Source organism: Pogoniulus pusillus, chromosome 29 (genome assembly GCF_015220805.1).
Source record: "Pogoniulus pusillus isolate bPogPus1 chromosome 29, bPogPus1.pri, whole genome shotgun sequence".
Lineage (NCBI taxonomy): Eukaryota > Metazoa > Chordata > Aves > Piciformes > Lybiidae > Pogoniulus > Pogoniulus pusillus.
The window spans coordinates 9,076,424-9,100,030 of record NC_087292.1 but is presented as its reverse complement, the minus strand read 5'-3'; the positions used below and the strand labels follow the sequence as shown (position 1 = coordinate 9,100,030).

Here is a 23,607-nt window from a genome sequence, read left to right as displayed (position 1 = left end):
TGCAAATCTTTTTCAGAGCTGATAGATACACACCTTAGCTGGATACAAAACATTATATGAAAAAGAATGACTGTGATCTTTGATCCAAGCAATCAAAAAGAAAGGTAATTGGTATTTTTCTGCCTTTTCTCCAGCTGTGTGTTTCCCTTAACCTCTATTTATTTATTTTATTTTTGGATTAAAAAGTCATGCCCTTTTTTTTGTTTGGCTTAAAGGGTTTAAAATCTTGTTTCATTTTTTGTTTTTTTAATTCTTTTTCTTCCCCACTTGTGTACCACAGAGCTGTCCTGAAGTAGCTGGGGCCTGGTGGGTAGGGAAGGAGAGTTGGGGTTGTGCATGCTGGGGCTGAAGCGTCTTTTTATTGCCAGGTAGCAGCTAGAACCGCATTAAGACCATGGTTTGCCCCACCACTTTTGAAGGCAGACAAGAAATTCAGGATTCAGTGTTCCTCCCCAGTCCCTGTTACAGCATCAGTGCCTCTCTGCGTGTCTTTGCTTTGCATGTCAAATCACCACATCAGTGGGGCAACCATGGAATATTGCAGGATCTCTGCCCAGTGCAGGGAGGGGCCCACTGGAGCTGGGCTTTGCATATCTGCCGAGACCCTCACTCATGCAGGATCCCCAAAGGGCACAAGACCCAGGTTTAGCTCTGTGACAACACTGACTTAATTGGTGTTATTCCAGACAGGCATGGAATAACTCCGGTGAAGCGAACCGGCTGCGTGTGTGCACGCATGTGCCTGAGTGTGTGTGCGTGTAGAGAATCAATTACCAGGAGCCTGACTCATTGCCAGCTAAAACTGGAGACTGTTTTCTGTCTCTGGACTACCAGTTGAAGCGTGGTATTTAATGCAGCCCACTACCATCCCACAAGTGAATACACTCCAGATTTCTATCTGAGAGAATCTGAATTAGTCTTAAATGTCTCTGAGAACTGGAGCCTGAGAGACTAACTCATCAAAGCTGAGTGATCAGAACACAGACATTCTCCCATTATTTCAGCCAGCCTCTTAGATTCAGCTAACTTGAGGATCTCCAAACAGCAGCAGCATCTAACAGAGGATATGTTGAAGGGATTCAAGGCTAATTAGGCATTTCCTTGCTCTGGATGGCTGACATCAGCTGTAACTTCAATATCTCTTTTTATTATCTTTCATTATCTTTGCATATGTCCTCATGGCCCCATTTGATGAGTTCTTTCTCATTAAACAAATCAATAGCAGTGTGCTCCAGAGCCAGGCACCTTAAACAACAATATTTGATTTATTAACTACATCACCTCCATTTCCTCCCAGCTAGAAATGAGCAAATAATGAGAACCGATACTTGAGCCTCATTTTAACTATGCTACCAAAACAGATCGATGTGAGCTCAGATAGCAAGTTCAGCACATGATTGCAGCTTCCTCTCAAGTTTAGAGGTGTCTCACTTTGCCAATTTTGTTCAACCTACTGTTGAAACCCACTGAAATTGCACCTGGATCTGGATCCATGTGCTCCCAAATCTAGAGCAGACCACTAAAGATGGGTGATTTCAGTAGGCTTGGTCTGGAGGTGACTCCAAGCTGGGAGAGACATACTTACCATGGGATCCTTTCCTGTTATGTTTATATGTTTATTAGATTTAGGCCTTTTTGTGCTGAAGCAATGACTGACTTGACCTCCCCAGGCTAGTGTTGAGCAGCTTGAACTGCACATAACTCACTTGGATTTAGGTACAATTCAGGGTAACTACAATACATTCAGGCCAACTGGTAACAGAAAGTTCTCTTGTCATCAGGTGGTTACAGCAAAAATCCAACTTCCCACCTCTAAGGGCTTGCAGAGAGAATGCCCAGCTGTGCCTGAGCATGGTCCTGGAGCCCACCTGTAGGGTTAAGGTTTGACACTGTTTCACTGCAACTTTTTAGCTCTTTTCAGATTGTAGTCCCCCTATAACCTCAGCCCACAAACCCCACTGTTGACCTTCTGTGCAGCACACAGGAGGGAAAGTGAAGTTTGCAGGCTGACTAAGCCTGTTACCACACCATCGAACCTGCCCAAAGCCAGCAAGCAGAGGTCCCCACACTGGGTCGTGGTCTGCTGGTGCCAGATGAGAGATTTCACTTTGCCTAAAGGTCAGGCTGAGAAACGGAACCAAGAAACAGACCCCTCAGAATACTGTGGGTTTAATTATCTGCTTATTTTTCAGTTAATATTTAACCCTGCCTAGCTGAAGATGACTGTGGTGGCTGCATTAAATGAAAGGAAATTCACACATAGTATTTTTGGTACACTGGCTGCCTAAACAAACGTGTCGATAAACAAATCGACCCATAGTCTCAGCCCACTTGTGTTTAGAAAGGAAATGACCCTGTGAGAGTGGGTGCCCACTTCTTTTACCTCACTGCTATTTTTAGCTAAGGCTGTGAAAAATTTCCATTGAAGACCTGCTCCTCTCATTTCCTGGGTAGAGCAAACAGGAAGCTCTTCTAACTGAGCTGGAGCCTTTTTTGCCTGAAAGTTGGGCCAACCTCACCTCCCACTGGTGGTTCCCTTGCATTGCAAAGCAGCAACACACCACATACCCGATGTGCACTTTATTTGCCAAGCATTCACCCAAAAGCCAGCGAGTGATGGTGGCAGATAGGAACTGGGGCAACAGGACAGGCCAACACCTCTTGTCAGTCATGCCTTTCCACCCATGTCTTTGCCAAGAGGCACCAATCTGGTTGAAATGTGGCACCTCCTGGCTGGAATTAGAAAGAGCTAAACTCTGATCTGTTAATGGTGAGGTTTTAAGCACTAACAGATAGAAACTGCCTTGTGTGACACAGGCTGTGAGGTCCCTTCAGCAGGTGTACTGTACCTGGATATGCAGCAGCCTGGTTGCCTTCTCCTTCTGTCAAGCACCTGTGCCAAGCACTCTCTGTGAGTACTTAGTCTTTGAGGAGTGTAGCCCACCACAGCACACACCTGTACAGTAAGAAGACAGACTTGTAAAAGATGATAGACTTTTTACCTTCTCAGAGACAAATTCCATTGCATGTAGGATCGAGGGAGATTTCAAACTGCCAGTCCTAGCTATTAAAAACTAATGCATCTGTTTCCCTTCCCAGAGACAATGAGAGATTTGGCACCTTTGTTTTATTTCATTGTGGGAAGTGGTGAAAGACTATATTTTTTTTTAATATATACTCACACTATTTATGTTTTTTTTAAATAAATATTTGTTAGAAACAGGTTTAAATATGGAAGGGTTACAGCTGCATACCTGAGGATTAATCAGTCTTGAGTGGCTGTCTTCTGCAGTTTGAGTTAGTCTTTATCTTAGCCCTGAAATAGCATTAGGAAGAAATCATTTAGATGTGAGGGTCTGAAACCTTAAAAAATTTGGTCTTCTAGTTTTCAGGCAAATTTGGCAAAACAGATAAACAAACTGTGGACACTATAGATAGGGAATACAGCAACAAGGTGCTGCCTGTGAAATGGAGCCCCACACTCACCAATTCTGGAGTTTTGCACCAAAATGCTTACGTTTTAGTAGCTTTCTTCTTAATCTGAGCGCAGCCTAGAGAGAATTGTTGTTCCAGGAGGTACTAAAGAGTGCTTTAGGCAAATAAGCATGAGAGGTAGGCAGGAGAGAATGGCTGTGGTAAATAACATGTAATAGTGTGGGGCGTTTTTAAAACAAACTTCTTTAGTGTCTTCTTCTGAGCTTTATTAAAAGGACTGTCCCAGCCTTTCTGAGTATCATAGCGGCGCAGGGTAGTCTGCTTATGCTGCAATCTACAAACTACAATAAAAATGCAGAGCAAATAGACTCTGCAGCAAGATTTATTTAAAAGCCCAACCCAAAAAAGCCAAACCTTTTCCACCTGGATTGCAATCTGTTTCCAGCACTGTGTTGCTTCCAAAGCTTTTTCTTTTTAAGATATTCTATTTTTCATTCAGCCCAGCGAGAATGTGAAAATGCTTAGATGCAGATGTGTGTTTTTTACCTCGGGTAAAGGAAATGGCTGTAAAAGAGGGCAAGCGTGCTCACAGGAGATACAGCAGGTACTGGCCACACGGTACAGCCTCTCAGTGGTGTTTTCATGGCTCTTGAAGCATGCTGCATACAGTGTAAACCCCCTCTCTCCACTCCTTCTCCCTTGCCTTCCAAAAATATGTAGCCTGGCTAACGAGGACTAAAAGATTTAGGTTTTAATAAAGTTGTGTTATGGATACAAAGGGGATGTTTTCAGCTTGACAGCAAACTTCCCAAGGACTGCTTTTACTTCTTGTGTTTTCAAGTGCTCTAACAAATTATTTCTCTTTTATTTCACAGTTAACGAAATTATCAGGAAGGAATTTTCTGGACTCCCAGCCAGAAATCAGACGTAGAAGAAGATCTGTGAGACAACTTTTACCAAATCCTTCCATAACTGACCTCTTAGATCCTTCCAATGCCCCTGCAACCTCCTGCTTCCTTAACTGTTCATCTCAAGGCACCAATTCAATGCAAGGAACAATGTACTGGCATCAAGCTGACAGCCTTGACTAAGCAGCTCGCCACCTCTCTCTGTAAACATTGAGAAGGACACCCTTCCTTTCGTCCAAAGATCGTATTGTTCTCATGTAACAGAGTATCTGTCTGAGGAAACTCTTCAAGCCTGCTGCAAAATACCTATCTATGTATCTATCTATCTTAGGGAGAAGTGATATGTCAGCCCTGAACACCACACAGAGCAAGGGAGGTTATATATTAGTGCTTATTTGGGTGGGGTGGGAAATGGGGGAAGAAAGAGTAATATATTCCATAAAAGAATAATGACATTTTGCAGCTCCCCAGCAGTGACTTGTGCCCTCCAGGTCTCAAAGCCCTTCTCAGAAATTTTACTGTTGTAGGAAACTGAGGCAACCCAAGCTTGTTCAGCCTTTATCTGACCTGGGATCAAAAGCTGTTTTTTGATGACTCTGAGCACCGTGATCAGTATTTCAAACAGTAGACACCAGCTCAATCCAGAAATTCTCTTCATTTTTCTTGTCAGACTGGGTAGGAATTTGAAGGAGAGGGATGCTCATGGAGAACCAGTGAAAAGAGCAATTCAGCAGCTGTAGCACCTGCCCCAAGGTAAAATAAACCCAGATAAAACAGAGAGTAATATATAGGAGTCACAGTAAATCCAAAGATGTTATGATTGATCCTTACTAATATTTAGGCAGTGTATGAATACGTCTTATATATTTTCTTTCTAACAAATGATTGCTGATTCTTTTCATATAGAACTTATTCTTGACTCATAACTTGTCTCATTTAGCAGTTGTAACACTTAACCATACAAGCTGCAGGGGAAAATAACTGCATCTTACAGAAGCCAGAAACAGTATACACTTACTTATATTCACCTTATCTCTTCAGCTTTGCAGAGCTACCAGCAACTTCTGGAAAGGTTACATTTCTGTCTGAGTTAGAATGTTTGTTATGTTTTGCTTCATGTGTTAGAATATACTGCACTGACACAGGCTTACCACAGTAAAAGATAACCGCTGCCCTCTGCAGTCGTACAGCTAGCAAGTTTATAACACTTCGGTGTGTCATTGCTACCACAGTGTGATCCAAAAGGCATCATGAGTGGATAATCAATGTACAGTAGAAGGTAGCCATAATATTGTAGGAAATGCATAGTAATCTTTCCTGATTTTGTAAATGAGGAACACTGATTTTTTTTTTCTTGAGTGCAGAGCCTGAGCTCTGCTCTAGGAAGCATGATGAAACTGTCCTGTTTTCACTTGTTTCACAGTAACCTTTGCTGAATACCAGTGCATCCACATGCTCACAGCAGGAAGTAGGTTATATGAATACAGCAGACCAGCTGCATAATTGGTTCCCCAATAGTGCAAGAAAGATCTTGCACAAACCCTGCAGACTAAGTGCTCAGTTCAACAGAGATCATTTTAGCAGTTTTGAGAAGAATGTATTTTCTGCCACAAGAAGCTGATGTTTAAACTCTGCAAGGGCTTCAGTTTTAGGATGGGAGATGGAAGCGTTAGACTTTCCAGAAGACCTGACCTAGATCTCAGCTATAATCTTGGCTCTTAACCTGAAATATGATTTTTACAGGAGTAGCTCTAAGCTCTGGATTCAACCAAGTCTAAATCCAGAACTGGAGCACAGCCCTTCCTGACTGCACGTCCTAAACCAACATCAGTAACACAGCTTGAGGAGACTGTGTCTTTTGCCCTCGAGGTACTGCCAACACACATCAGCAGCGCTGGTGTGAAATGGTGAGTGGAAGCAGGCATTAGTCCTCCTTGTGAGATTCAAAGCTCTCCTCACAAAACGAGTCCCCCTCTATCTCATTCATTTGGCAACGCCAAAAAGCCACTGGCTGCCTCCTTCTGTTGCTCATACAGTGAGCTCCAGATGTTGTGTTCAGTATGAATGTCACGACAGTCAAGCCTCAGCCTGTTACCTGCAGAGATGAAAATGGCCTTTTTTTATTGCTAACTTTCAGAGGAACAAATTCAAGTCTCAGAGCAGCTGAAATGACTTCTGCACGGGGGAATTACTGACTGTTAGACAGCACTTATGTAGTACTTTGGTTCATATGCTGCAAATAAGCTATTTTGGATTGGTTTAAAACTGCCAGTTTGCCAGAACTTGACGTATACTAGGGATTTCTAATGCACTCTGATGTTTTGGACAACTTGCAAAAATTCTTTAGGCTAAAAGTTGTCTGTCAGAAGTTCTTTGCTGCAGCTGAGCAAAAGATCAGACCAAATATATCTCCTGCTTTCACATTAAGTCACACTTGGAAGTATCAAAAATTACCATCTCCTTTTCCCTGATTCAACCTGTAAAGTATAGGTGAGACATTAAAAATCCCACCACCAAACAATCCAAAAGCCCATTCACAGAAGACCAGAAGTCCCCAAACAACTGACAGAAACTTTTCTCTTGCTGGATTTTAAATAGAAAACTAACAAAGACTACAAATGTCTTTTCAGATCTGCAGACACTGATGTAGTCTAAAAATATTGCTGATATTTGAATGCCCATAGCAACTGCTTGTCAATGGTCCTCTGTGTACAGATGAATGGATGATCTTGAAGTCAGATAACCACACAAGTCCACTAGCTACCTTCCTCCTGCAATGTGCAATTGCAGTACACATCTTCACAATGCAAACTGATTTTCACACACACACACACTATGCCCCATTGATCATTTAAACAGCTTTCTCCCCATTTTACTCTAAGGCATAAATGTGTTTAGCAGACAAGAAAAACGTGGACTCATAGCAGAGGCTTTCCAGCATTCAAAAGAATCCAGGCAGGCAAACTCCTGAGCCCCCTGCAATGTTCCATCAAAGCTACTTTGCAGATTGCACCCATGAAAGATGTAGTCTTTAACTGAAAGACTAGATAGTCACTGCTCTTATGTGTTCCTTTGGGCACTTTATTATAGAGAAGGAAAAAAGGAAAGGTTTTTTTTGTTTGTAATGTGCTACAAGTGCTTTACTTGTACTTACAGTTAGTTATGTTTCTTCCTCATTTTTAATAGAGAGACATCTATCTGTGTTTGTGTAGGGACCTGCATATTTATGTAATATAACCATATATACAGATATGTGGCTATATTATATCTGTATGATCCTATGGGAATACACAGACACCCCAGTACAACCTTGGGTTACGATCCTACAGTTGGCTCCAGGCAGCCAGATGTATGCAGGCACATGAAGCCAGCTACTGGATCAAGGGTTCATAAGATGTATATAATATAGACTACATTTTAGTGGTTTTATTTACAGCTACATGAGGTCAGGCTGTGCTACTCTGTTTGCTTTTACATGCAACTGTTAGTTTAATAACACAGCTTTATATTTATTTCCAGAGAAAAGGAGTGTCCTCAGACATAGCGTTAGGTATTGCTGTCTCTCTTGAAAAAGAAAAACAATATGTTAAGGTTATAGAGCTAGGCTGAAGAACTTCAAAATATACAGTACTAAATTATTTCCTGTTCTTGCTGAGCAGTGGTTTTCCAGTATTAATATTTTCTTTCTTACTATAACTTGCTCGCTTTCTGTAGAAGCAATAGCTTAACCTTGGAAGAGTTAATATCATTTTGTGAGTAATTTGTTCTCACTTTATCTGGAAGATAGCCATACTTGCACATGAGGAAATTCTGTCTTTCCTCAGTTATCTGAATGTTTCACCACAGTGCCTTCCTGCCATTGTACCAAAGGCCTCCAAATATATTGTCTACAGGGTGAACAACTCTAATGCATTTTCCATCAAAGTTAGACCATGCAAAGTCCATGGGGCTTCTTGGAACTCAAAAGTTCATCTCTTTCGGTTTTTGTGTGTGTGTGTGTGTGTGCAATTTTTTTTTCACTTCCATTCTTCCATCCAAGTTTTGGCTGCAAATACAGGATGAGCTTCTATAAACTTCTGCATCAAATATATGACTACATAGAATAAAATCATCATTCATGATATGTAAACAGTCTGAGAGTGGAATGGGAGTGGACAGATACGAGGAAGATTGTTTTTTTCTGTCAGTTATGAGTGTTGGAAGTAGAGTTTGCCAGGAAAGTAATTGCTTGTGAAGATACTTGCAATGAAATATGAAGTCCCATTTTGTTTTTCTCCATGAGAATGAGCAAAATGTAAGATCTGAACAACAGCGATGGAATGAAAGTGTCCAACGTATGTGTTTTTAGTGGTAGAAAGAATGTAGAAGAGCCATGGGGTTTGCACTTGCCTTTCTTTTTGGTATCCATGTAAATATGTATCACTTCCATTCTTCTAGGAATACAGCATTTCCTGAATGTAGAACGTCTCCCAAACCAGCACTATGTTATTCTCTAGTGTGTAAAATGCTGCTGCTTGATAACATATCTAAACCAGTTCTCAGTTTAGCTAGCATGGGGTTCTTTTTTGAAGTATATTTTGTAATCCTTATCTTTACCAAAAAAAAAAAGTGTCTATGCTTTTTGTCTGACCAAATATGCAACGATTTTTGGAGTAAGGGGTAGTATTTATAAAGGATCAATTTTCATTTTCTGAGTGTATTCATTTTCTATGCAATTGTTGTTGAATTGTTATCATCCTTAAAAAAAAAATAAATAAATAACTGTATGGCATAGATTTTCCAAAGACTTCAAAGAAGCTTTAAGCACTGCATTAAGAAGTTTCTAAATATTTCAGTCTGCCTTTTTCCCCCTGCATGTCTTTCCAAATTGCTACTCAGTAAGGGACAGTGACCTGCCAGATAGGATTAAAGAAAATGACTGTCTTCATTTCAAATTTTAAACTGATTTGAGACTTTCATAAATTTTGCACCACTTGAAATCATCTGATGGTCCAGTTTAGTGTTTGTTATTTATATTATGTATTCCTGTGCAATAGAAAGAGGCACCAATGTTGGGTTTCGACTGGGTGAATTGTTTTCCTCATCGTTTACATTGCAGTGGTTTCTTACCTGTAAGTGTAAGGCACTTCTCTGCCATCACCCGTGGAAACCTGTAGAGGTTTTATTCATCTCAGTTCAGAATGACTAATCCACCTTTTTGAATGATTGTGATACGTTTGACATCTGCCTGGTTTAATGTCTGCTACTTCGTAACTGCAGTGGGTGACAGCTGATAGCAGTTTACTGCCAATCAGTGTCTGATCTATGATGGCCTTTTAAAGCTTTCTTTAGCCATATTCATTGGTTGTGGGGTAGGAAAAAAAATGAAATTGATAGCTGACCCACACTGCAACAAATTTCCCATGCAGGTGCTGGCACTGTAAAAGATCATACAAGTGGCTTTCTGGAGGGAAAAATGAGCATTCTGTGTTCCTTCTCAGTAACTCTCATAAACCAGCGAAGTTGGGTAGAAATTCCTAGCGTGACTGAGTCAGGAAAATGAACAATGCTGTGTGTGTAATAGCCCAGAAATGCATCATTGGAATAATCAATTATTCCAGGATTAAACAGCCATCAGTATCTTACTGCACAAGTAATAAGATCTAGGAACAGAGAATCAAGATACAGTTAATAATGTCTTAATAAAGTCTCAGTAATGTTGGCCTAACTGGGACTTACCTATTTGTGAGTGTGTGTGTGAGTGAGTGCAATTACGAAGTGATCCCCTCCTCACTGAAGTCCAAGCCTCCTTGCTGAAGCCCTACCCTGTGCATTCAGGTAAAACCATATGTTGATAGATACACGAGTGAGCAACTGTCACTCCGATCAGGCTAACGCAAGTCCTTTACTCAAACGCCTAACTTTAAGAATTTAAACATGGGTTTGTATCATTCACATTCCTACAACAACATTTGTTAACCTCCAACATAATGATGTTTTTGCTATCTGTAAAGTATTTTTTTATATAGTGCCTGTACTATGGTAGTTTAGCAATAAATGAAAAGGTATCATCTCCTGCATGAGTGCCTGGTCTCTTATCTCCTTTGATAAAGCAAGACTGAGTGGGTGAGTCACCCACTTCATGGTCTTCTCGTGCTCATCAGACTCATAAACACTCACAAGTGGGACTTGTAAATACTCACAAGCTGCTTTGCTCCCGAGATGCTCCTTTGCATCAAGATTCCATCCACTCTCTATAGCTGATTCACAGAGTGACAACTTTATATAGAATCATAGAATCATAGAACCAACCAGGTTGGAAGAGACCTCCAAGATCATCCAGTCCAACCTATCACCCAGCCCTAACCAATCAACTAGACCATGGCACTAAGTGCCTCAGACAGTCTTTTCTTGAAGACCCCCAGGGACGGTGCCTCCACCACCTCCCTGGGCAGCCCATTCCAATGCCAATCACTCTCTCTGTGAAGAACTTCTTCCTAACATCCAGCCTATACCTACCCTGGCACAACTTGAGACTGTGTCCCCTTGTTCTATTGCTGGTTGCCTGGGAGAAGAGGCCAACCCCACCTGGCTACAATGTCCCTTCAGGTAGTTGTAGACAGTAATAAGATCACCCCTGAGCCTCCTCTTCTCCAGGCTAAACAGGCCCAGGTCCCTCAACCTTTCCTCATAGGATTTGTGCTCCAGGCCCCTCACCAGCTTTGTTGCCCTTCTCTGGACATGCTCCAGCACCTCAACATCCTTCTTGAATTGAGGGGCCCAGAACTGGACACAGTACTCATATTCTTGTACTGTCTGTTTTCCCTCCTTTCATTTTCTATTCCCATTCACACCATCGCACTTCAAAGCACTAAACAATCCACAGCAACAGGCGCTCCGGTGTGTTGATCTTAATTTGACATTGATTTCCACCTGTGTAAGTGCCCTCTCTCAGTACATGCTTTTGAGAGGCTGGGGGTGTACTGCATTTAGTTTTTGTTCATATAAATATTAATTCTGCATTTCTCTTCTGGAGACACTAAAAGATACATTTTCCTACTGCCGTGCTTGAAGCTTGCCCAGAGCCCATTATGTCTCAGTAAAAGTCGAGTTTATATGGCGCACAATTAAAGACATTTACCTTAACAAAAATCAATATTATCCTTTGCATTTCAAACCAGAGAATTTGAACCATATTTGATGCATTCGTTGGACACAGAGCAAGAGCTTTGTTTTGCCTATTCACAAAAGGCTCAGAGCAAGCACCATGTGGAAGTTCTTAACTCCCAGTACACTGTACAAAGGCTGGGAAGCTCATAAACTAGACAGGCTTCGCCAACAAAGAAGCTGTTACTGGCTAGGAGAGAACATTTTATGATGAGCAAATATATGGCACACAGAACTTTAGCTTTATTCAGCAGCAGGAAAATTTAAGTAACTTAACCTGGACATTCCACAGCTAAGGGCTGAGAACTGGAGCACCTGACCTGATATTCAGGCTTTAATTTATATCTCGAGTCCAAATTAACCGACTACAACAGTACCCCAGATTTTCAGTCTTAGCGGGAGATCTCCTGGATTTGGTAGGCTTAGCTCACTCATTTATACTCCTTCAACAGAGATGACTTTTCCCCCAGTTTTACTTCTCATAGTAGCAGCAAGGAAGAAAAATGCAAGTTGCTAATGAACATCTGGGTTTTGTATGAGAGCTCGTTCGCGTGCTCCATTGGGTAAATATGTGATTTACAAGTTGGTTTTGTTTTGGTTTGTGTTGTTTCTTTCTTTTTTTTCTCCTGTTTGAAAAGTACAAATGTAATTTAGTCAATTTAAGAAGCTGCCTTTCAGCTTCATACCAGATTCTTTTCTAAATACATCATCACTGGCTTGCTCAGGTGGCCACACTCAACTGGGCCGCTGCTGAGGGAGCTTTGCAGAAAGACAGGCTCCCACGCAACAAACCTTCTCTTCCCTGTCCCTGCTGAACTCCTGTGTCTAGCTGGGCCCTCTGCTCCTGTGAGCAGCTGTCATATAATTGAGCTCATGCTGTAAAGGGGCTTGAATAACTTTTACTCGTGGAAGGGAATGCCACAGCACAGGATCAGAGCTCCTACTAAACCGAAGGGCAAGACTGCTGGCACAGCAAAATTGCTGAGGTTGTGGGGAACCACTTAACCTAAAAGCCCAGGGGAAGGTGAGGCTGGCAGGAGCTGCACAGCGTGTAAATTGGCCAAGTCCAGGCAGCATAGGTGACTGCAGCACAAAGGCACCTCTTTATTCACAGACAGGAGGACTGGAATTGTAGCTGACCTCAGGCAGGAGAGCACGGCAGCAGTGCAGGGTTAGGAGGGCAGGCACAGAACAGAAAAACATGCTCTATCTGTGCCCGAGATGCAGAGCACTAGCAATAGCAAAAGGATTTGTTTTTTAGCAATGCAGCCTATTGGCTGCCTAATTACCTGTGAGAGCTCAGTTCTGCCTGGGAACGTTGCATGAAATGGACTTTCAGACCAAGTATGGGGGACAAGCAACCAGCCTTCACCACACCAGTCTTTGGTTTTCGGTCAGAAACCAAGCTACAAGCATAACAAACCCTCCTCAGCCAACTGCAGCATGTATACACAGCTAGGGGAGTGCATGCAACTGAAGAAGGTATTTCTAGGTGCTAGTCACAGCTGTAAGGGCTGGGCTGACCTGTAGGTTTCAGATAGCGCACAACAGTGAGGAACCACAGCATAACTACTCAGACCCTTGGCCTTGACACTGGCTGACACTGGCCATGTTCCAGCTCTCTGCCTCAGCCAAGTCAGCGCTGGTCCCATGTGGGAGCTCTGCTGCAAGGAAAGAGCACAGAAAATGGCCCCCTGGGAGCAGCCCAGTCCATCCACCACCTCTGGCTGAGAGTAGCAACAAAGAATGCCTTTTCTGAAATACAGATGAAGGTTTTGAGTGGATGAGGATTTTTGGTAATCTCCCTCCAGCAAAGCCACAGTGACCACTTGCACCAGCATGGCCTCCTGGCCCTCGCTGGGAGCCACTGGTATGCAGGGCTGAGGGGAAAATATCACAGCCTCTGTCTCTGCAGAGCAGAGCAGAGATGAAAACTGTAATTTGGTGGCAGGTCTTTAATGAGAGCCTAGGAGCAATCTCAAGAGGAGTAATTTGATTTGTATTAGCTTCAACAGATAAAATAAATAACCTGTTTTACCAGCTGCACACTTTCCCCCTCCCCCCTTAGCTTACCTACCCTTGGTATTTGCAATGTCACAAATTGTCACAAAGCTGTGTGCCTTACCTTTACACAGCAGGTAAACCTGAGGCATCAAACATCATCAAAGATCCAGAAGTATGTGTGACCTGCTCAACCTTATGACAATAAACTTCCTCACATCTTATGGCCTGATTCCTGGCAAAGTTTGTCCTAATCTGTACTAGAGCATCTAAAGCCACTTGCTCTACCACTGCCCTATGTACACCAAAACATGTATCTGCCTCTAGCTGCAAGGGAAATGATAAAGTGGCTGCAGAAGGCTCAGAGGCAGCAGTGATGCTCACACATGTGCTGCATGGGAAGGGAAAAGCTGGGCTGAGTGCTCGTCCCTTCCCTGGAAGCGCATGCAACACTGCAACTACCAGCAAGAATGTTCCCCATCCCAAACAAAAATTAAAGGCTTTCTAGCATAAGAAAAACATCCATGAGAAATGGAGCCTCCTTAGTGTCATTTACTTACCATCAGAGCCTGGAGAGTTACTGTTAATACCCAAAGCTTTCCAGGCTCATTTACAAAGAGGCTTCAGAGGCTTCAGGCATTTCTAACATCTGCACTGGCAGCAGGGCTCTCCGCTCAGGTGTTGCTCAGGACCTCAACAGCAACACAGTGGCTAGGCCATATTATCTCTGCATCACATGAAGAGCACACAAACCTAACAGTGATGGGAATTTATGCCTTCTTCTATGCCACTGGCTAAGGTTCAGGCAAAACAAAGCTTCAGTGACTGGCAGGTTACTTCTCCTTACAGTAATGTATCAGCTTTGACCTGCTACCTAGCAACACCCTCAGTAGATCCAGTACTTGGTAAGATCACTGCTGAGGCAAATCAACCTGAAGATTTAAGCTGGCCTGAGCAAATTTTTCATGGCCCTTCAACATAACCCTTCTGAAAGAGTACTCTCAGCTGTCTGATCATAGCAGCACAAGCGAAGTCCTGAAAGCTAAGCCCAACAGGTTTCTAAGCTTTTTCACTTTAGGCTTCACTAAAGGCAAACCCGAGCAAAGACTTTACTACTTGGAGCTGAAGGCTCCAGTAAGGAGCTCAGCCTACCAGGAGCACAGGAGTGCCTTTATTCCCTTACACCTTTTCTTCTTCCCACTTCTGAAAACGGGGCTTGGCGCTGGCTATTTCTACACGAAACAGCAAGAACCCGCAGAGGTTTCATCTGCCTTTAAAAAGCCCACATCACGCGAGAAATTACTGGCAGGACACACGCCCACGGAGTCAGCTCACCAGGCTTTGATGTGGGCACGGACGGGGCAATGCTTTGTCTCAGTGCAGCCCTGCTCCCTCCGCGCTGCAGAGCGGGGCCGAAGCGCAGCCAATACAAAATACACTTCTCGGACCTCGTGAAGGATTCTTGACGTTTTTTTCTTCCCCCCTCCCCGTAGAGAGAAAGAAAACGAAGTGCAGAGCGTCAGGGCAGAGGCTTTGCTGCAGCACAGAATGTCACTGCCATCTGCAGGCAGCTGCGCTCAGCGCTGCCGCACCGACCCTGCAACCAGGAGCTCACACCACAGAGACGCCCACGCTGGCGGGGCAGAGCTGCAGTGCTGGAGGGAGGTTAAGTGTCCTGACCATGGGAAACACTTCCCAGGTGGGTTCAGCAGTCAGGGGAGAGGGAGGCAGGGGCAGCAGACGTGGTGCACCACCACATCTGCACCCTAGCGTGTCACACTCTCCCACTTCTCACACCAGCATGCTGCACCCCTGCGCACTGCAGCCTTGCACATCACATCCTCCCCTGCCAGGCTGCACCACTGACCTGCGACAGGGCTGCGTCTGCTGCTGGAGCTTGCTGCCTCCTCTAATACTTCCTGCTGACGGCAAAGGGCAGCGACAAGTGCTGCCAGGTACAGCGGCTACCACACACCCCCAGCAGACAGACACACTTCCACGAGTGCGGGGGTTTGTCCAGCCTTGCCAATACTCAGCCACAGGCAGACAGCCCCCACCCTCCCCTCCAGAGCTGCCCATTTATTTCTCCCCAGCTCTAGCAAAGGCTACACCAGGACTAGGAAGCGTTTCATAAACTTGAAAACTCTTTTGTCTGGAAAATCTTGGATTTGCAGCCTTCCATGCAGTTTGGATCACTTTGTGCCCAGTCCCCTCATCAGGAGGCAGGGCGCGGACAGTGGGTGGGGGATGACACCTTTCCTATGCACCACAGCAGCTCTGCACAGCTGCTGCAATGGCTGTGTCTTTTTCTTCACTTTTCTGACACTGCAGGCTGCTGTTTTAGTCTCCAAGATCCAATTGCCCTATTTCACAGCTGGGAAAACTGCACCAAGCCAAACAGCTGGTTCTGCCATGGCTTCCAGAGGTATGGGAACCAGGGCAAGGATGGAGCCACTGTAATCCTACATGGACTCACTGTCTTTGACCATAGTCCCTGTAATTGACCCAGTTCACACAAGAGGGAGAGGGTTTGGCAGCAATTCCCCATTGGTTTAGTTATCTCTCCATCCTTCAGAAACAGATTTAGCTAAACACACTTTTTTTTTACAACTAAGGAGCTACATCTAAACAAGATCCATTCTGTGTGGTTACAGACCAGGGCTATCCCTTTTCCTGTAGTTATGTCAGACAAGCTCAGATCTTGGTGGCCAACCTGAAGCCCTCTGAAATAAGACTAATGATGAAGACTTGGCTGGTATATTTTTCTTACTCATACTGAGATCTGCATCAGGAGAATTGGAGGAAATAAGAGGGATGTGGTGGATGAAAACAAAATCTCAAGACAAGGGTGGTTAGAGTCGGTTTTGTGTTCGTTTGGGGTTTTTTTTCCCCAGAATGAATGACTGAGAAAAATCATGACTCTGGAGAAGAGGAGGCTCAGGGGTGACCTCATTGCTGTCTACAACTACCTGAAGGGAGGTTGTGACCAGATGGGGTTGGTCTCTTCTCCCAGGCAACGAGGGGACACAGTCTCAAGTTGTGCCAGGGTAGGTATAGGCTGGATGTTAGGAGGAAGTTCTTTACAGAGAGAGTGATTGATGCTGGAATGGGCTGCCCAGGGAGGTGGTGGAGTCATTGTCCCTGGAGATGTCTAAGAAAATACTGGATGAGGCACTTAGTGCCATGGTCTGGTTGATTGGATGGGGCTGGGTGACAGGTTGGACTGGATGATGTTGGAGGTCTTTTCCAACCTGGTTGATTCAATTATTACATGACTGAGGAGAGAAAAAAAAACGCAGTGGCAGCAATCATCGTGAGGCGTCTCTCTCCTCCAAAGTTTGGTGACAGATTTTAGTTCAAATTGACTTTGTAGAAGCTGACACATCAGCATCCAGAAACTTCGGCCTGTCAAGACATTTGAATCTACCCCTAACAGAGATCACATGGAGCCCATCATGTGATTTCAGTTTCTGGAATAAGCAGATTTGAAACAAGCCAAGACTTCTTTAAAGAGATGTTAGTTTCCTTTGAGACTCACATGCCTCTAATCTGCAAAGAGCAGCACTCGGTAGTGGCTCCAACTGGATCCCTCTCATAGGAGGATGTAGAGGCTGAGGAGCAGAATCATCTGAAGGTGCTGAAGAGGCCAATTCACTTCTGCATGAGGTTCATCTGTCAGGTGCTTTATAAGCAAGCAAAGCCAGAGAGTGACCTGACAGGAGCTGAAGATCAGTTATCCTTTCAGCCTGACCATCATTTTACCAAAGAGCTTTCTCAATGCTGAGGGAATCCAGGAGCAACAGAAATAGGGTTTGTAGACACACCAATGAGAGAATAGCTGCAGGTTAGGACATCTCCTTTGAAGAATTATGCACAATCACAGGCTCAGGACTGTTTGGCAGGAGAGTCCATCTGGTTAGACTTTTGAAGACATGGTGCTTTTCTAGCCAATGAACTCCTACACACACTGGTGTGTCCAATTTTCTGTGTGGGAACCTAAGCCAGAAGACCCCCTATGTTTGCCATCAATCACACCAAAATCAAAACATTCCAACATTTAAACATTTTAAAATCACACAATTCCTTGGGTTTATCCAGTGTTTTTTCACCCCCACAGCACACATTTCTCAAGGAACTATTATAACCTTGTTTGGACAGATGGCGAAACTGAGGCACAGGGAAGGGACTAAGACAAAGTCCAGGCTCCAACAGCTGCAATGATAACTGGCAACAAAATCCAGTTATCAGAAGTCTGGGCCCAGAAGTCATGAAGACTGAGGTGGCTGCCAGCATCTTACTGAGGAATGACCCCTGAGGAAGACCGGGTGCTGGCAAATGAGGGCTGGCTTACTGGAAGGTAAGCAACCACTGCACTGCAGTCCTACAGGATCGTCTGGCATGGAAACCGCAGGTCATGTTGACAATGTTGCTGTTGGCACAGGGTACCTGGTGCTCTAGGAGAAGAAACACCACCCTGTTATTCTGCTGTCCCTTGTCTCTGATTTATGGATCCCTCTGAAGCACAACTGAAAGGTATTCACTTCATTTATGGTATGTGGTAGAAAGTAGGATTTCAAGAGTGGCCAAATTACAGGTGCTGCAAAGACAGCAAATTCCACCTTTACTTCCTCTTCAATGGGTACAAAATTTGCATTCTCATAAAAAGGTCACCGAGGAGTTGTTATAAGTAGAAATTTAAGAGATATTTTTCCACCCTGTAATAAGCTGGTTTTATTAATCAGTGTTCAAAGGCAGACCTTGCTGCTTTCGAGGCTGAGATTTCATTTCATGTATATTGACGTTATACCTGCTCAATTAAACTGCTTCCTCTGCTGCTCCCCACTGGCTCAAGCATTACTTACTCCTTCTAAATTCTCTTTTGCAGGATAACAGCTAGTGGAAGTTCACTTCAAATGGAAGTATGCACTAGTTTGGGAGATGTTTTTGCGAGTCTCTGGTTTGGGTTGCATATCATAAACCAAACTTGGAAGGGAGCAGTGTGTCCCACCTCACTAGCATGTTGGAAAACACACAGTAACAGGCAGTATAGATTAAGAAGCAGATCTGGCTTAAAACCTACCAGCACTGCAGGCAAATTGAATTTTGTCCCACTTAGGGTAGATACGGGGCTGGGTCAGCAGAGCTCTGGCACAGGCACTGAGGCATCAGGCAACCTGCCATGATTGGCTTTGCCCATTCCCAGCCCTTCTCTAAACCACCACATGAGAGCCACTGGCACAGAGCCACCCATATGCCAGACAAGGTTCTTTCTCTGCTTGTCAAACTGAGACCCCTCATCTGTGCATACCTGGAGGATTGTTTTAACCATTGTTCCCTAACCTGTCCCATTTTTTTCCATTTATGCACTTTTAAACATCCCTCTCTGGGGCACTGAGATTCTGAGATGTACAAACCCCAGCTGAACAGTCAATTCTGTCTCTTCAGTTGTGGTATTGCACATCAGAAGGCACAGAATCAGCCTGCTGATAACCTTGGGCCAGTGTTTTCCCAAAGTTGGTTGTTTTTTTTTCCTTAGCTGTTGAGAACGGAGGGGAAAAGAAGGAGGACTTCATCCCATGAAGCATATTTCTTAGCTGCTGAGAGATTTCAAACCTCCCTAATGAATAAACACAGAGTACTTAATTTTGTTTATGAAAACAGGCTTATTGTGATGGCAAAAAGCATGAGTCAGTGCCTTGAGTGAAGGGGAAAGCAGCAGCTGGAGACACTCACCAAAACGCAACGCCTCGGAAACCAGAACAACTCTCATCTCAGCCAGTGCCAAGAGATGCAATTTATCCTTCAACAAAAGCCACCAGGATACAGGGAGCAGAAGAAGGCTTCCTCGTGGCCTAAGAGCTGGCTGCTGAGCAAGCATTGCCACTGCTATGAAAAAGCTGAGGGTTTGTGAATGAGCAGTGGGTGCCAGCGGACACTGCGCACCCTGCACACAGCCCAGCAGAATCCTATGGATGCTCTCGATGGAAGCTGGTCTGAGCCTGGCTTACAGGCTTGGGCAACAACTTCATAGCTGCTGGCCTCTCAGTGAAATACAGCAGAGAGACAGAAGGTAAGGTGAATATGGTGAATATTTGATCAGCTCAAGGAGGGTGAATTGCTGACTCCAAAAAGCTTGTTCTCCATCCATCTCTGTAGCCCCTTTTATATTTGTTGCTATTTATTTTGCTTAGACAGAACGAGCAAAGTGGGATCTGAAACTCTCCACTGTGGCTTCCTGGCCTGGTGAAGAGCCTGAGCCTTCAAACGTGCAAGTGCAACAGGAACACAATTTCCTTGAACTATTTCTAGTGTTCCTGCTCACCAGGAGATTTAGTGTCTCTACTCACCAGTAGATTTACTTTCCATCTCCATGCCCTATCTTCTGAGTCTGGCGTGCAAACTGCACACTGCCACATACCTTTAAGGAGCCCCAAGTCACCAAACATTGTTCACCTTGCTGCACCATTCAGTGGTGTGTCACCCTGCCACCAGCACCCTTGCAGAGCAAGTCTGATTAGATCTTCATCTAGTCCTCAGCACGTTACTGGCACTTCATAAATAACACCAGCCCTTCCTTCAGATCATGGCCCTTTTGTTTTCCTTCCTCAGTTTCACTGATGTAAATCTGCCACGTATGCATGAGGCTGTGCCATGGTGATGAATGATCCTGAATAAGGACCCACTTAGCCAATTTTCACTGTACAGAGTTCCATTGTGTGGAGCAGGGTTAACACACAGGGCTCTGTTCAAACAAAATGAGGTAAACAGAAGTTCAGTGCTTTTCCTTCCTTCCTTCCTTCCAAAAAAGAAAACCAGTTTCTGAAGGCCAAGCATGGAGGAAGGAAAGAAATTTCAATTAAAACCCTAAAATTGCTCATCCTGGGACAGCTATGCAGACGAATATACTGGACATGAGCACAAAGCTTATCAAGAGGGAGGGGGTTAGGTGCCTCAGGGAAGGCAGCTACAGATGGCACTGTGAACACATACAGAAGGCAGATCAAGCTACCTAAGCTCCCTGAAACAGGTTGAGATCTTAAACTCTGTGTGTGCTTCTTTCCATGCAAGGTGGAGAAGAGCCTGTCACTCTGCAGGACAGTGTCAGCCCCAGGCACAGGCACCCAGTCACTGCTGCTGGCAGCACCAACTGATGTGTGCAGCTCCCCTCAGTACTTAATGCCCTGTAGGAACGAGGCTGCCAGCTTTCATCAGCTGGCTGGCTAAACACAAACGCTGCAGCTGCAGCCTTCCGACTATGGCTTATTTCTAAACATCCAGTGCACTGAGACTGACCCAGAAAATTGGAGGGAGGTGAGAAAGCAGCAGGTGTTCCATACACATACTGCAGTTACTACCTTTGATGGCTAAAACACAGGTAACCAGAAAGGAATGATAGAGTTGGGGTTGTTCAGCCTGGAGAAGAAAAGGCTCCAGATAGACCTTACTGCAACCTTTCAGTACTTAAAGGGGAGCTACAGAAAAGATGGGGACAATCTTTTTAGCAGGACCTGTTGCAACAGGAGTAGGGATGATGGTTTCAAACTGAAAAAAAAAAAGGGGGGGGGAGATTTAGCCTAGATATAGGGAAGAATTTTTTGACAGTGAGAATGGTGAAACACTGGCACACATTGCTCAGAGAGGTGCTAGAAGCCACATAGCATATTTTGGGTTGAAAGGGAGCTTTAGAGGTCATCCAGTCCAAACCTCCTGCAGTAAGCAGGGACATCTTCAACTAGATCATGCTGGTCAGTGCCCCATCCAGCCTTACATGGAATGGCACCAGGCATGGGGCTTCTACCACCTATTCTAGACATCCAGAACAACTGTTTTCCTCAACCTTCAGAACCAGAGCTTTATACCTGTTTTGCACTAGCAGCCATTAAAATGCAGGTGCAGAGCACTGTAATAAGAGTGTTGATGGCTCACAGTACTACTTTTGTGTTAGTTGCTTTTGCCTCTGTTTTTATTTTGTCAGTCTAATTAATTTGCTCACCCAAACCAACACATGAAGAGGAAACTAGTTTCAGAGGGTTGTTAGTTCAGCACCTTTCAACAATGGCTCTATGTTCTGCTTAAAAAAAATCTATTAGAAGTGTGTTATGCATCAAACATAACTTTGGATAAATAAAGAACTGCAAGGGATACTTGGAAGTCCTTCTCTAGACCATATTAGTCACAGGTCAGTGAAATCTGTTACTGTAATTCCCAGGAAAATTGTCATTAAAAAGTGAAACCTCTGTGATCCAAGACCTCATGCCCCTAAGCCTCATATGGTTGAATCACAGATGGATCCTTGTTGAGTTCATTTGAATTTCCTGATTAAACTGTGTATCTTCATCTATCCACAGTACAAACCCAATTCTTCACCTGCCACACCAGGAAGAGCATGTGACACCAGCCCAAACGAAATACCAGCAGTTTCACAGGATCACAGGATGTCAGGGGTTGGGAGGGACCCAAAGAGATCATCAAGTCCAACCCCCCTGCTCCAGCAGGACCATCCAATCTATCTCAGGTCACAGAGGAACACTTCCAGACAGGCCTTGAAAGGCTCCAGAAAAGGAGACTTCACAACCTCTCTGGGGAGCCTGTTCCAGTGCTCTGGGACCCTTACAGTAAAGAAGTTCCCTCTTGTGTTGAGGTGGAATATCCTGTGCTGCAGCTTCCATCCATCGCTCCTTATCCTATCACAGGAAGCAAGTGAGCAGAGCCTGTCCCCCGCCTCCTGATCCCCAGCCCTCCATATTTATAAATGTTTATTAGATCCCCTCTCAGTCTTCTCCAGGCTAAAAAGCCCCAGGTCCCTCAGCCTTTCCTCAACAGGCAGTGTTCCAGTTCCCTAATCATCATCATAGCTCTCCACTGGACTCCCTTGAGCAGATACCTGTTCCTCTTAAACTGGAGAGCCCAAAACTGAATGCAGTATTCAAGATGAGGTCTCACCAGCACAGAGTAGAGGTGGAGGAGAACCTCCCTCGATCTGCTGGAGACACTCTTCTTCAAACAAAACCCATGAAAATTCATTCTCTGGTTCTCACAGAATCAAACTTTTCTGATTCTCTGGCTGCAGAGCACAAAGCTGGAGGTACCCATCTACCCAGCAGCATCCCAGGCATTAAGAGGACTTGGCCTTTTTTTGTGTGTGTGCTATAATGCACCTGGCTCATAAAGGTCTTGGTCCTTCAGAACAGTCATCCACAAGATCCTAATACAAAGAAGTAATGGTGAGTAATAATTTTGCCATAAGATTCATTTGAAATAGCCTCTATCCAAAAGTGCTTATAATCTGGGGGGGGAGGGAACAAAATCTATTCAGAACTAGTTCTGTGGTACTAAACTTGGCTCCAACCAACCCCTTAAAATGAAACAAAAAAAAAAAATCTCTTAGCACTGTAGATTAGTTGGCTTTTCACCAGCCAACTCTTGATTGAAAATCAAATGCAGATGCAAAGAGAAAAAAGCAGCAATTTCAGCTCTCACGGCAGCCGCCTGTTCTTGGCAAGCTCCAGAAAACTATCATTGCAAACTGGTACCTTCTGGACCATGCTGCAGCCTTCGTGGCAGTTACACAGCCAGAGTGTTCTTGCTGCCCCCATTAAGACAAACAGTGCTTCTGCAACAAAGAGAATGGAGGCATTAAGGCAAGCAAAAAGAAGTGTTCAGATGGGAAAGCTTAGTTTCCTTACAGCTAAGGGGTATGTGTGCAAGTCAGCACTAGGAGTGAAAACACAAGCCAAGAAATTAATCCTCTGGCTTGTCCTTGAGAATGCCTGGATGGGAAGAGTCCTCCTCCAGAGGGCAAATGCAGGCTACATCACCCCAAAGTGTAACCACCAGCCAGAGAACAGCAACAGGCTGGAAAAGGGGAAGACAAGAACACTGGAGAGTTTTAAGCTCAATTAGAAGAGAAATGAAGAAGAAAGAGAGAGTGTGATGATAAAAGATGTTTTGTGCTGTACTGGCAGAGGAGCAGAATTGATGATGTGATGAGTCAGTTCCCTCTCTAGAATTAACAATCCTCAACATGCATCTTCCAAAAGCAGCCTCTGTCTCTAACATCAGCAATACTTTCCTTGGGACAAGGATCTGTCTTCTCTCAAATTTAACTCTTCTTTCA

General features: G+C 44.2%; 1 protein-coding gene and 1 long non-coding RNA gene across 7 annotated transcripts in view; one reads left to right on the top strand and one right to left on the bottom strand.

Moving 5' to 3' along the window:
• The window catches only part of NFATC2 (nuclear factor of activated T cells 2), a 93,990-nt gene extending 83,588 nt beyond the window's left edge, over positions 1-10,402 (top strand). Inside the window, exons 10-11 of one of the 2 annotated variants that reach the window (XM_064167397.1) lie at positions 17-104; positions 4,311-10,402. In XM_064167397.1, the coding sequence (XP_064023467.1) occupies positions 17-60 (44 nt within the window). In that variant the 3' untranslated portion in view covers positions 61-104; positions 4,311-10,402. Of the gene's footprint in view, positions 1-16; positions 105-368; positions 915-4,310 lie in introns of those variants that run through there. The other variant, XM_064167398.1, reaches the window with a different exon arrangement.
• LOC135188129 (uncharacterized) overlaps positions 1-23,607 on the bottom strand; it is a 186,681-nt gene that overhangs the window by 20,116 nt on the left and 142,958 nt on the right. For 2 of the 5 annotated variants that reach the window (XR_010307570.1, XR_010307569.1), the window contains exons 5-7: positions 4,911-5,086; positions 3,255-3,316; positions 2,850-2,956 (exon numbers count right to left, since the gene is read on the bottom strand). This is a non-coding gene — a long non-coding RNA (uncharacterized LOC135188129). Of the gene's footprint in view, positions 1-2,567; positions 2,957-3,254; positions 3,317-4,910; positions 5,087-23,607 lie in introns of those variants that run through there. The other 3 variants (XR_010307568.1, XR_010307571.1, XR_010307572.1) reach the window with 2 other exon arrangements.